Source organism: Pseudochaenichthys georgianus, chromosome 2, assembly GCF_902827115.2.
Source record: "Pseudochaenichthys georgianus chromosome 2, fPseGeo1.2, whole genome shotgun sequence".
In the NCBI taxonomy this organism is placed as follows: domain Eukaryota; kingdom Metazoa; phylum Chordata; class Actinopteri; order Perciformes; family Channichthyidae; genus Pseudochaenichthys; species Pseudochaenichthys georgianus.
Genome location: NC_047504.1, coordinates 6,783,425 through 6,798,317, shown reverse-complemented (window position 1 = coordinate 6,798,317; position 14,893 = coordinate 6,783,425). Strand labels below are relative to the sequence as shown.

General features: G+C 40.7%; 1 protein-coding gene across 1 annotated transcript; it reads left to right on the top strand.

The window, feature by feature from the left end:
• Positions 1–12,091: 12,091 nt before the first annotated feature.
• On the top strand, positions 12,092–14,602 carry pnpla4 (patatin-like phospholipase domain containing 4). The gene is made up of 7 exons (XM_034097043.2): positions 12,092–12,262; positions 13,009–13,197; positions 13,339–13,433; positions 13,540–13,675; positions 13,858–13,923; positions 14,088–14,240; positions 14,350–14,602. The coding sequence occupies exons 2-7, from the start codon at positions 13,018–13,020 to the stop codon at positions 14,479–14,481; spliced, it is 762 nt and encodes a 253-aa protein (XP_033952934.1). The 5' UTR covers positions 12,092–12,262; positions 13,009–13,017; the 3' UTR covers positions 14,482–14,602.
• Positions 14,603–14,893: the final 291 nt, after the last annotated feature.

Genomic DNA, 14,893 nt, shown 5'->3' with positions numbered 1-14,893 from the left:
TTGTAGTGAAGGAGCGCGCTCCCGCTCACGGCTGTTTGCTTTTCACCCAATAACGACAACCGACTCACGAAACGCTATGTTGTAGCGTTAATAAACGAAACAATTTAACAAAATTGCTAGTCAAAATACCAATACCACAGGAAGAAAAAAATTTAAAACAATATTTTTAGTGGCCCGAGCGGGCAAGTGGAAAGTACATGCTGGCCCGGGGTGTCTAAATAGTGCTTCCGGGCCAGCGGGCCATTTATAATGTCGAGCCCTGAGATAACAACTCAAAATAGCAAGAATCCTGCAATGACATTAGCTTCAAATTAGCTAAACCATTGTAAGTGCATTCGAAAAAAGCATTCTGGGAAAAATACATCAAAATCGAAAAAATATTGTATATCTAACTTCATTAGATATTACAGAGGAGGACTGTCCTCACCCGACACACTCACACACTCATCTCTAATTCAGAGAGCCTGGGGTTTATCTCCCATCGGAGATCGGCACCTCAACACTCCTCAAAGAGATAGGAATCTAAAACGCTCCTGTTTTATCTGCCGCCGCTGTTAATGTGGCTCATTACGCCCACAGACGGGCTTGTAGCCAGGGGTAACAAGATGGAGGACACCTTCAGATCCTCCCCACCTCACACTCACTCATTGGGTGAACGTCAGCAGAGGTGTGTGTTTATCCACAGAGAGCTGCTGCTGTGTTCCACATATCTCCTCCTCACTCACTGTGCAGTGAGGTGGGAAAAGTACTCAGATGTTGTACTTAAGTAAACGTAGAAGTAACGCTCTGTACATGCACATCTGCAGTGGCGGTTCTACAGTACACTCATTTTAAAGGGGAGGCAGTTATTGAATGAGAGGGGCCCATTTAATACGGGACAAAGGAGACAAAGACAGTGTTCAAGATGTACGGTATATATTTTTTGTTCAGTATGAAGTCATAGCGCATAAAAAAAAAACATTGGCGTTTGATTTACGAACAGAGTTTCTGTCAATGTCTTAGTTACCATTTATTATTTATGCAGCCAAACTTTGTTTTTATTTTATTTCGTAATGTTTGTTGGTATTTCTTTTAGTCACAAAAACCATCCCTGTTAACTCTGGCCTTAGTTACAGCAAAGTCTTTACCTCGATACTTACATAAATTGCATTATAGAACATGTACTCCCTTGGAGGGGGGCCACAAGGGGGTCCAAGCCCCCCTAGAACCACATATGCACATCTGAGGCCTGATATGATGGGTGCTGGATCAAACGTAAAAGGAAGAATATGGTGGTATTAACGTAGCTGCAAACACAGTTACTCTGCATCTGATCAGTAAGAGATCTGATTGGAACATTTGAACATCAAACGTTCCCCCTACATCCAAAACACAGTTCCAGGGGGGCGTTTGAAACGAAGAGGGGCATTACTCCTGAAGGTGTAAAAGCTTGTTTCACAGCACAGTGCACAACAAATAGGCACTCTGGCAGTGTGGAGTTGTGCGCCGGGAGTGATTGCTAACCAGAACGCTCACCTCTCCATCCCAGCGACAAACGGCTGGAATTCACATTTTATGATCTTTACACTACATTATGGTTCATAACTCATAATGGAGACCTCCGGGAATTTAAGCATTCCCCAAAAATTGGTTGCTTTTGTACGACGCAGTATTAGGGCCACACTTAGAGAAAAAAACAGAGATTTCGAGAATAAAGTCGTAAAAATACGAGAATAAAGTCATAATATTACGAGAATAAAGTGATAATGTTACGAGAATAAAGTCATAATTACGAGATTAAAGTCGTAGTTTCATAAGTGACTTGAGAAGGAGACAACAGCATCAGATTACTGTAGAACTTTGAATAGGTTGTGCAAGAAACTATGTCTATTATTTGGAAGAAAGTACCAAACGGACTTGGAGGAGATCGTCTCCTTTCTGCAGGAGGAAATAGCTGGTTCTGGCCGACTACAAGGCTATCGTTGGTTAAACCTACGAGCTGTTCAAATGTGTTGTTTGTTTCACAAGAAACGATGAGACTTGTAATCAAGGCTTTGGATCCAGAAGGAGTCGAACGATAGCCTTGTAGTGGAATCGGAATGAGCTCCCCATTGAAATCAGGACAGCAGAAAGCTTTCACATCTTCCGGCGCAGACTGAAAACTGAAACCTGATGTACTTATAGGATTATGTTTTCTTCAAGTTTGTATCTTGTTGGTTGAACGCACTTATTGTAAGTCGCTTTGGATAAAAGCGTCAGCTAAATGCAATGTAATGAATGTAGTCGGCCAGAAGCAGCCATTTCCTCCTGCAGAAAGGAGACAATCTCCTCCAAGTCCGCTTCTCAAGTCACTTATGAAACTACGACTTTAATCTCGTAATTATGACTTTATTCTCGTAATGTTACGACTTTATTCTCGTAACTATGACTTTATTCTCGTATTATTACGACTTTATTCTCGAAATCTCTCTGTTTTTTTTCTTCTAAGTGTGGCCCTAATACTCCGTCGTACTTTTGCCCCGGGAAGGAAGTGTTATTACTTCTGCTGAGTCATGAATAATGGATACCGTTGCTGTATAATTGCTGGTCTGATCAGTGGAGGAAACGGCGGGAAATAGAGCGGGAAAACAGAAACGAAAGATGACCTCCTTTTCAGGATCATAAGCACGATGCAGCAGCAGCATTTTCCTCCTGATAACCCCCAACCTTTCCTCCAACCGCTCCGACAACACAGCCTTTTTACTCTCACAACATCCATTCTTTTCTTTTTTTAAGTCTATCCACCTTGACAAAGTGTGTTCTGGCAGCAAGCAGGGGTCCGGGTAGAGGAGGATCGCTATAGCAACAGCGAGAGGTTTTATGTCGGCTACAAGATCAGCCACTGCATAGATGGATATCACTAACATCTCTTAGGTAAGTGATTGTATTACCAAGGCTGACGGGACTAGCACATCTATTTCAGAGCAAGGTTCTTTCGATTGTGTTAGAATAAAAAAGCAGATCCGGGAGCAGCAGCAGAGCAACCGCCCCCCCCAGATGACGGCAGGCGGTACTGCACATCTGCGGCATCCTCTCAGAGGACACACCTACGCATCAGATGCAGTGTGTTAAAAACAGCCAACCTGCACACACACTCCCCACACTGTTGTCTGGCTTTCCCTCTCAGTAAACGGTGGCTGGCGGAATATATGTTGACACCCTGGCCTGCAGCTGAGCAGCTTTACATCCAAATAAAGGAAACAGGTGGCCTTTTATCGTGTCCTGCAGTTAGGTGTTTTTAAAAGCAGCCTGTGGGGTGAGAATTTTTAGAATCAAGTGTAATTTGATGTACCAGTAACTGCCCCCTTAATTTTCTGCCTTGAAATCTCCTTTAACTATAATATTATGAAGGAGGAAAGGTGGATGGAACAACAACGTAAAGTAGTAAAACAGTAACAATCTTAACTGTGGTATGCAACTTTTACCATAAAATACTGATGGAAAGAGAAGCCTGGAGTATTGAGGTAATCCCCTAAGAGCAGGCTAAAAATAACACTACGTCAGGTGATGCTTCTTACACCTGCTTCCGAAAAAGGTAAATCATTCTTTAAACCAAACAGGAAATAGGAAGTACTTCTTCATACTGAGAAAATAAACAACGTCCCAAATGGTTCTACAATCGTTGCTAGGGCCCCAACAAAACACAAATGTCCCATAATACACAAATGCAACTATACTTATGCAGCAGTACGTAACCTTGGTTGCATTATTTGGACCTCTAGTGAATAAAACCATATCTATATAGTTCTTATTACCTGACCAGTTTTCTTTACGTTCACCTATCTGAGCTGGGAAAGTCAAACTGTTTGGACATTTGAAATACAACATTTAAATGACAGCTAATTCCAGTCCTATTGGTCTAGACAAGGTCTTCAGTTCAGTTCGAGGACAACCTTTTATTTACATTGTGCTAAACCCCACTGCGAACAACACACAGACACCGTTTCTTCTGGGTAGAAATGCTAGGATATAAACTGCCAAATCACTTCAAACCAAATGTCATTTTTTAAAGAAAACTACAATTCTGAGCTGTAGCTTGACTTTTACGGAACAGTGGCCTAACCTTTTGAGGTCAGATCCACTGGGGAATAGAAATAAGTGAATGAAAGGGCAGCAGCGCTCTGACTGAGCGACGCCAAAACCTCATCGGAAAATACACTCAATAGATACAACTTAGGCGGAAACAAGAAATCTCTACAAATACTTTGTCCCACTGGTTATTTAGAGAGAATTACGAAGCACAATGTTGTGTTCACTGTTCACAGTAAGTTTCACATTTGCAGTCTTACTAGATTGTACCAAGTAGTATTGTGTAAATGTAGCTCTAACTGTGCCATTAAACATGTTTCCTCTCTACAAAGCGTTGAAGACGTGGGAGTATTGACTCACTTCTGTGTGACATGAACAGATGATAGAAAATAACAAAACGGATATTTACATTTTCACAAAAAGCTGTCCGCCTTGTAAGGATTGTAAGTCTTTCATTAAAGACGAGTATTTATGTTTCCCACAGAGGGGAAAATGTGCTTTCAGACGCACTAAAGCTTTCCACCTTAAAGCAGATTAATAAGGCTGATTTCTATCGAATGTTTTCAGAGTGACACGTCTGAAGCTGCTGGGAGAATAGCAAGCTTCAGTGAGGGTCCCCTACCCATTTATAGGGGGAAAGCATTACTTTTTCAATGTCCTATATTCGATTAAAGGCCAATATGATACAGTCTATAACCACCATTTATTTCCCAGTAGAGACACCGATGCAAAGCTGTCTCGTAGAACAACGTTTCTGCACCGTACTGTTGGAACCCACCAAAGGTATTAACTCTATACAGTACATTAATGATAAAGGCACTGTATTCAAATTCAACCTATGTAACATCAATTAGTTCCTTATGCATAGACAGGAAGTGCTTTAGGTCTATTGGGGATCCTGTTCAATTGTTACCGACATTGTTTTAAATGAGAAATAATCTGCTTTAATCCCCGTGTTCTTAAAATGTAGATATATAATGGACCTATTGACATCTCCAGGTGGAAGTTTACTGCTTTTGTTGAAGCATTTATTATCAATTCCAAGGTTAAGGGTTCGATGCCTATTCAAGCCATCAGTTTCAATGATCTAATTGTTATGTTAGATTAGAGCGAAGGTGTCGATGAAAATGAAACTATTAGACTACCTTCTGCTGCTCTTACAAGTAAATACACGTATAAAAGAAATAATGCGACTAATTAGAATTCAGGACAAATTAGCTGTAATATAATCAATGTGATATATAGTACTGTGGTAGCCTGACAGATAGTAAAATGTATACAAATGCATTTTGAAAGGTTGTACAGTTGTGCAGAATGTATACACATAATGAAACCATGTTTAAAAATAGATATTTGTGAGGTGTTTTTCAAAGATTTAAGATGGAACCAATGGGCTTTGGCTGACAGGAAGTCACAAAGTTTCATGTTTAGTTTTGTTTACCCTTGGCATTTCTTATAAAATAAGAAGAATAAAGGATATCAACAACCTTATGCTTGCTCGGGGCTAACCCGAACCCTAGGGGCTGACAGAGCAGCACACTGCAGCAGTGAGGCTGCTGGGCCAATGAGTGAACTTCTGAAGAAACACAGAGACTGTGGACAGTGAGTCACACTGACACTGTGGCAGAAGACTGAATGCAACACTGCTCTCACAATATTCCTCTGCAGGGCTGAAACATAAAGCACATTGTGTAACCCAGAGAGGAGAGTGAGGAGAATTCACATGGCCGCTGCATAGCCACTTGGTGTACGGGGTGGATGTTATTGTGGAGCGATGAAATCAATCAGGAAGAGTCAACTAAAACAGGGGGGTCAAAGTCATTTTAGTTCAAGGGCCACATTTGATGTCAAGTGGGCCGAGCCAGTACAATCATAGCGTAATAACCTACAACTAACGACAACAAAATACACACAAGTTAATGTTATGTTTACACTATGCAAAGTCCGTATGTTCGACCCCCCGGATCTAAACATATTAACATGCTCTGAGGTCTGTAATGTGCTCTTTGTGCTTAAGCTAACACTAATGGCTAATTACCCAGACTGCCCTGCTCAGCATTTCCAGGCCGGCTGCGTCAATGTAGTGATCAGAGCGTCTGACTCTAAGGGGCCAAAAGAAAACCGTGGATGGGCTAATGTCGGCGCGTGCATCCCTCTCGTATTGATCATGCTGCACACGGCGCTCTGAGGCGACTCGCTCTCACGCTGTGATGGAGCATTGAAATTGAAAACAAAGAACGCCTCGCGGCCTCCTGTTTATAATCAGTTTGTATGTTGTTCAAATTAGTCAGGACATGGCATCTGTCTCCTTAGAGACTTGCCTGCCTACAGCATACAAGCATGAAACATTGTTATGTGTGCTGTGCGTAATGCAGAGGAAAAGGATTCCCAGTGAAAGTCACACAGCAGAGAAATGGGACAGATGTCTGACTACTCTGGTTTGTTTTATTTAAACATGTTGAAAGAAACAAATGCTGTGCAATGTTAAAAATCTCACCTATAGCGAGGCAATCTTCAAAATGACAAGGCGGGGAGACTTCCAGGAGATAACGCTCTCATCCCTGAAATGACTATTGGATTTCTGGGATCAACATGTCCGTTTGAATCAGCGCAGCAGCATATTTGTAAGGCGAAACCTACGTGATGTAAACATAATATATGAAAACAGAAAGAATATTGATCATATGATCTGCTCTCAAAAGGATCCTGCCATATAGTTTGCACTTAAAGGACCAATTACCCTAAAAGTAAGTAAGTAATTATCACACAAAGCTAACACTTTGTGCTATGTGTGTTCATCCAAGGTCAATTTGAACACAAAACTAATATTTTTCGCATCAAATTCGTTTTCTGTGCATAGCCACGTTTTGGTGCAGTTACATATAGTCAAATATACAGACAGATACAAAGATAAACCAAAATAAAGATATTTATACAATCGTAAGAAGTTAAAGGGGCCTTCCAGCATAATGCCCTTTTTTAGGTTCATATTAGTCATTTGTCTTAAATGTCAAAATGGAGGAAATAACCATAATGATGTCATAGTGATGTCATCCGCGTTATCTCAGGATTAACACACGTTACAAACTTCATTCATGGGGTTTTAAAAATGTGGAATTTACCAAAGAGGGAACACATTTTGCATTATGAGAAATGTAGGATCCAGCTTTTTTTGGACTAAACGTCGGCCTGTGCTTGTTTAGTTTTGACCAATATTGATATAAATTGATAGAATCAATCCAGCTGCACATAATGCGCATGTTCGTCCAGATTTAAAAAAGCTTTTCTCCAAGAATCTGAGATTAGTTTTCACATTTTGCACAAAACCAACATGAGCCTTTTGAAATATTGCCGTGCTCCACTAATGCCAAACAGTGGGTGTATTGGTTAAAGACGAGGTGTGGAGGCAAACAGAAAGAGCTCATATGTATCTCGAGTTAAATCGTTGATCAGGTTTGTAAGAGGAGTCTGAAAGCTGTGGTGGAATGTAACGCTTCGGATCAAAGGCAAGACGAGAATATGTTAATAATGATGATACAAAAGCCCGGGTGTCTCCTCCCCGCGATTCAGAGATGGATTTACAGCCTTATTTTTGGATCGAAAGATAAATATTTAATCAGTCTGCAAACCCACACAGCCTTGTGACTAGCTTTAAGGCAACGAGCAATAATTCCTGACCGTTTCTGTTTGATGTTTGTCACTGAGAGGAGAAAGGAGATTATACGTCTGTTCATTATAATAAAGTATCCCTGATGACGGAAGGAAACTATATTTGACTATTGGTTTCAACAGACATGGTTATCCTAATGTTCCGTTATGCTTCTTTTCCATCTGGTACGGACTTAGTGAGGATGCTTTTGGGTTCACCAATCATTAGTCTCTATTTGACCATGTGACAAGACGATTCACTCTTCAGGAGCATCGACAATGCTCCGTAAAATACATATTTGTACATCTTTATTTAATTGTATCTTATCTTGTATTGGGAATTTCCCTTGTATCAATATTTATATATATTTGTTATTATGTTTTCATCCAGAGAGGCCATCTTTACACCAATAGGTATAGTATCGAGGGAATGGAGCACACTTTGACACAAACAGCCCCCCACCTGTATCGCCTCCCCTCCAAATGAAAAGATTCTGGATGCTGCACTTTTCTAGTTGGTTTCCAAATTGTCCAATTACAGCGAGGTCTGGAAACTTTTAGCCCTTTCCTTTCAGGTAAACATGTCCCTCTGCAGAAAGCGATTGGGTTTCGACTGGGCCTCAATGTGATGCAGAACACCGTTTCTCTTCTTTTCTTTCATCCTGAGCGTCCGTTCCAAGAATCACAATTACACTTTTTCCCTCCTCCGTCCTCCTGAAGGATATCCAATTTTCCCTTCCTCAAATAGTTTGTCCTCTATTTGCCTCCGGAGATACTGTAAGATTTCCCAAATTGCCCGAGACGAGCTGCTCCCTGTGATCGATGCGTCTGAATGTCCTCACGCGGGCGGCTCAATGTGTGCCGTCTCTTCACCCTGAACTCAGATGTAATTCAATCATCTTGTTGTGTGTTTGTGTCGCCGAGCGTCTCTTTGTTGTCTGTCAGTAACTGATCTTTAATTAGTCTCCCAGGATCGGGGCTTTGCATTGAAACGCCTGGAACACTGAGCCTCTGTTATGATGATTCATGTTCTGATGAGGTGACTAATCCTCGCCTGCTGCAGATCTGCAGAGCTGTGACAGGTACAGCTGCACACTGCGCTGATGTGGTTGTCCTAATGGCCTCCCATCCAGCCTCTTTTTGTCCTCTCTCAGCTTTCAATTCCTCTTTGATTCCTCCACTCTGCAGCCTCCATGTTTTTCGATCTACAGAAACCATTTGATCTTTTAACAGATTACTTTATCTGTTTGACCTTGACATGTCCCCAGCTTGGGTAAAGGGAGGTGCATTCTCTCCAATCTGCCCGTTAAGAAAAGCCTTCTCCAGACAAACACTCCTCACAGCGGATGTCTCTGATTATGTTCCCTTCAGCGGTTTTATGCAAGTGCCTCTTAATTATAACTTTGCTCGGGATAATGAGTCTGATATCTGAAATTGGACTTTTCCATTTCTTTTATCCTCGAGTTTCATGGACGCTGTGCTGTTCTGCACATGTGCTCTTTCGCCGCTAAGCTCCACCGCCACAGGCTTTCCACTCCATAACCAGTAGCTTCTTTATCTTAAGGGGAATAATTCAATCACAGCCCGGCGCTGAAGCATCATGAGTCTGACCTCTGCTGGTGCTTGAAACATGTTTGAAGGAGTTCGCTTAACGCTGCTCTGCAATGTGTTTCATTTGTGCGACTGTTTCAAGGGTGTTACGGTCTTTTGTACGGTGTGAGGGACCCAGAGTCATATCGGGCCTGTTAATAGAGAGCGGATCGTTCATGACCTGAAACTGTTTTTGGAAAGCACATTAGCAATTTTTTCTGTATTTAATTAAGCTGTAGTTATTTGGCACCGACCGTCTGCCTTTGGGTCAAACAGTCTGGTTTTGAAGTTCCGTGACATACGCTCACATTGAGATCCTCCTAATTTGTATTTATGTACAAGGGTCAAATTTGGCATACATTACGTTATTTATATACACATAATACGTTTAATTAAAATATAAATGAAAAAGTAAAATATAACAAATAGTTAGAAACATAAGTTAAAGTAAGAAAGTGCAATGAAAAGATGCAATTAAATACAATATGTATATAAACATAAGAAGTTAAAGAATGTGCAAAATAAATTAAATAAAATGAAAAAAATATATTTATATAAAAATAAGAAGTTCAAGTAGAATGTCCATAAAAGACTAAATACAATTACAAAATATATAAATACACTTAAATGTAAAAAATAAAATACAAATATTTATATAAACAGATGAACTTTTCAGTCGTGAAGAAAGGTGATACAGTAATATGGAGCGGCCAATAATTAGTTAATTGCAGTATTTAACATTTCTTTTTACAATGGATATTTTTCACGTCTAAAGATGTTGCAGTTTCACACCGTCATGGGACTCTTTACTCCTCTCTGAACTAAGAGCAGAGAAACAGTTTTAGGTGAGTCAGCAGCTCCTGAGGCAGCTTTACAAACTGTTAGATATAAATAATAAGCTCCTCTCACACTGTACTGCAGGGCTCTCTGCTCGAAGCACGGCAGCATAACGACAACACACTGACCAGAGGACTGACCTCCATCACGACCAAGACCAAATCAACTACATGGTCATTCAAATGTAACTTTATTTTCACTTGAGCAACAGTGAAGTTAATGCAAGTAACTGATGGAGTTTCAGTTCAGTCTTAGATCATCATAAATAACGGGAGCGTATCATTTTGTAACTCATTCCAGATCATTTCTAAATTATCACTGGCATCTGTGTTTATCCCCGAGCCCTTGACCAAACAAAATGCATTATCCGCCCTCCATGATACCAGGAGTTCAGCTCCACCTAATCCTTTTGGGTCCATACATAATCAAAAGCAACCCTAAAGGAGCAAGATATTTTTGCTGATCTTCCAGCATAACAGGGCGAGAGGAAGCGGAGAGAAGGTCCATGGGAAATAAACGCTGACTGAAGAGGTAGCACCGAAAGAATTGCACTCCAGGGACTCTGCTTTAGGCGGGAAAGCAACAATGAAGGGCTTATAATAAAATACACTCTGGTTTATTGTTTGGGTTATTATATGACAAACTACCAGGCTTCCTGTGGGAGAAAATATAACTTTGTATGTAGGGTGTTAATCTCTATATAGGGCTAAAAGTTAACCACTGTGTTACCATTGGACTCCTTTGTTTACTTTTGTGACAAAGGAGTCCAATGGTTTACTTTTGTTTTGTTTCCTATTGTAAAGCGTCCTTGGGTCTCTTGAAAGGCGCTATTACAAATTTAAATTATTATTATTATTATTATTATCACCATGTAACACTCCCCCTTCTATTGGCTAGACCTCCAACACATTATACGTGATAAGCTAAGGGGTGGGAGATCTCTAAGTGGTTGACCAATCACAACAGAGCCGGAAAGCTAACCAATCAGAGCAGACTGGGCTCTGGTTTCAGACAGAGGGTGAAAAGAGGTGCTGCAGCACAGGCAGTATGAGAAAAATAAAGAGCTTTTTGAACATTAAAGCATGGAAACCACACAACACAAATTTGAATCCTGGGACCCAGAGCTTCAACCCCCAAACAAAAATAATCAGTACATCATAAACTCGGGAACAAAACTGCAAAATCTGGACTACAAGGTACTCAAGGAACAAAAAACAACCGAGGATAAACAAAGCACAACACAAACTAAACCAAGTCCAACTGAGGACAGTCAGGCAACAGCAACAACAAGAGCAGCTACAGCACATAGCTAACAGAGGGAAGAAGGGGGTGTGCTTTTCACTCACCCCATTTGTAGAGGAAGGCCATTCTCCTGTCTTACATGGTGGCGAAGTGGTCAATATCCCTGTCCTAGAATCTTCCCAGCAGCCTTCAGGTCCTCCACAACATTAGAGTCAATAGATGTGTTGGCTAGCAAACTAGCTGCTGAAATTAGCCACTCCTGCAAGACATCATTTTCATCATTAAAAGTCTGAATCCCTCCTTTTTACTATAAGTACAAAGCTATGGTAGTCTGGGAGTTGGACTGCCATACCCTTTTAATTTTGAGTTGCTATTGTAGTGGTAATTTAGTTAAATATTTCCTAAAACCTCAAAATCTCCATAACTGCACGTGAATGTTGTTACCTGCTGACGTCGTTGATGTCACTCACTCACTTACGTTTATGCGATTTGATTGGTCGAAATCCACTAGTCTACATATGGCTCTGGTCTACAGTGAGTGCAATACTTTCTTAAATACTCAATGTAAAAAGGGTAGAGATGGCTGCACAGAAGAATAAATCATTCTAAAAGACGCATTTTTTGCATTGGAATCATAACTACTGTCTGAAAAAACTGGGTTTTGGGAAAAAACGCCATTTAAGGAACGATGGCTGAGTTTAGCGCCTGTTATATTTTGAAAATCATAAGCGGATGGACTGTTTTTTTCTGTTTCCGGTAAAGGAAGTGTAGTTTTTAGGTAACACGCTAACGTTACATGTTTACAAGGAGCAGTAACGAGTTATTTTAGCCTGTGTAGGTAACTGAGAATAACACAAATGAACATGAGTTAACACTAAAGCTGTTGACTGGAAACACGGTAAGTCTTCTCCTTCTCTTCAGCCTGACAGAGGTTAAATCCGTGTCGTTAGCTAGCCTTCATTTCTCCTTTCTCGTTGCATCTCTGTGGTAAATCTCACTGTGGCAAAAAGTACCTTACGTAAATTCATAACAAAATAAATAAACCTTAAGTCATTCATAAAAAAATAAACATAACATAATAGGCTACATAACATTTATATACAAATAAAATAAAAATGTAAATATACAATGCCTTACATTTCTTACAATTTGTTTGAATAAACTCGTTATTAAATATAAGTATTACTGCTATTCATATTACTAATATAAATTGATATAATTGGATTTATTGGCAAAAGAATAAGAGATATTAAATAATTAATTCACCACTTAAAGCTTCCGTATAGTACATACCTGTATAATATGTATGAGTGTTACAGCCTAATCAAAATCACATGTTTTATTTATTTAGAAATGTCACATAATGTTAACTTCAAATTGTGATTGGAATCAACCCTAATGTTGTGTCCTCTGTAAACAAAACAAAAATAATATATTGCATTAGTTTTTAAATGCTTGGCTTTTTTATAGTTTCATGAAAATAGCTTATAAATGCAATTTCCAACAGTTTTACAAGATGCAAGTATACACACATACAAAAAAAGATGACATTGTTCAGACCTACCTCATAATTGTGTGGTGATTGTAAAGATAATGTAGTAATAAATACATATTTAGTTGTTAATTGGCGTAATGTTTCTGCAGGTTCTGGGGATGACAGTCCTGAACCTGTCCTTCGCTGCCTGTGGCTTTTTAGGGATCTACCACCTGGGTGCTGTGGGGGCCTTTCTCCGCCACGGGGACCGACTGCTGGGCTCCCTCCGGGCCTGTGCAGGGGCCTCTGCCGGGGCCCTGGTGGCTGCTGTAATGATCACAGCTCCTGACAAGTTAGAGGTATGGACCGGTGATCCTGCTCAGTCCAAGTCAGGTTGAATCCAGAACTGCTTTAGACCTGTACATTCTGAATGAACAGCAAGGTTTTAGTGATAGTATAACTGAATGAGGTGTGATGTCATTTGCTTTCTTCTCTTGCAGGACTGTAAAGCGTTCACCAACAGGTTTGCTGAGAGCGTGAGGAGGCAGAGGTTTGGAGCACTCACACCAGGATACGACTTCATGCTCGAACTGCAGTAAATACATTTGTTTCTGTTGATGCAATTTCCCTTTTATGAGACTGAGGATTTATCTCTGAGGATGAGCCTGTGAATGAATCATCTGACTGTATATTCCCTGCAGGGACGGGATAGAACACATTCTGCCCAGTGAGGCTCACACTCTGGCCTCGGAGCGACTCTTCATCTCGATAACACACTCCAGAAGTGGCAAGAACCACATCGTGTCCAGGTTTAGCTCCAGAGAGGAGCTCATAAAGGTACATCCCTGTTTTTCTTCAAGAGTGTTACATTTTATGTGACTTTTACGTAACGTATTGCTCTTGTAAGTTGCAAACAAGGCCAACATGTCCAGCTTCTTCCTGCTGATGAATCAATGTTTGAACTGGCTTTAAGTCAAAGAGTGTTTTCTGATTAAATAACTCATTGGTAACGTTCCCAGGCTCTACTGGCCAGCAGCTTTGTGCCTGTATATGCTGGACTCAAACCAGTGGAGTTGAGAGGACAGGTAATGGTTTCTTTTTAATTAAGTCAATTCATTTTGAGGTTTTAGAAAAACACATTGGTCCAGCATTCCTTAAAGGGATTGATGCATCTTATTATTAATCGAAATTAGTCTTCATTTGGAGGCATTCTGTGACCTGGATCCATACACTCTTTTTAACTTTTTAGAAATGGATTGATGGTGGCTTCACTGACAGCCTGCCCATTCTGCCCGTGGGACGAACCATCACTGTGTCTCCCTTTGCTGGACGGCAGGACGTGTGTCCTGTCCACATGGGGCGCTTCAACACTCACGTCAAACTGGCCAACATGAACGTAGCAGTGAGTACTGGACCATTTCATCAGACAGGTCTACAAATGGGAATCTAGGGTTACTGTTCACTGTCTGTCAGTGATTTCATGTCATTTGACATACTGTGTTTCTCCTCAGTTCTCCATGGAGAACATCAAGCGTCTGAAGCAGGCTCTGTTCCCCCCCCCGAGCGGAGGCATGCAGGCTCTATGTGAGGAAGGCTTCAGTGACGCTGTGAGGTTCCTGAATAGAGAGGCCTGGATGAGCTGACAGTGCCATGAGTTGATGAAACATTACGCCCAGTGCCATTTACAGAAATATGAATTTTAATATATTTATTCCTTGTGTGATTTCATTTGTTTTTAAGAAATTAAAATGTATTAAAACATTACATGGTGTTTTTAATTCCTAAGAATCCAGAGTGGTGCAGTGGAGACATAAACTGGAAGCAAGGGCTTCTTTAGCAAAAGAAAAACAGGATTTTCCCATCACATGGGCCTTTTCTTCTGCAGCTCAACGTGATAAAAAGCCCTCATGTGAGCTCCTCATCCATTTTCCAAGGAGGCATTTAACTCACCTGGCTCGAAGCAGTAAGGGAAAATGGGATATTGCAGCACTTAACAGGAAGTCCACTCTGCCGTCATGGATGTTGGGAGCTCCCTCAGGATGCGGGATGGAGCTT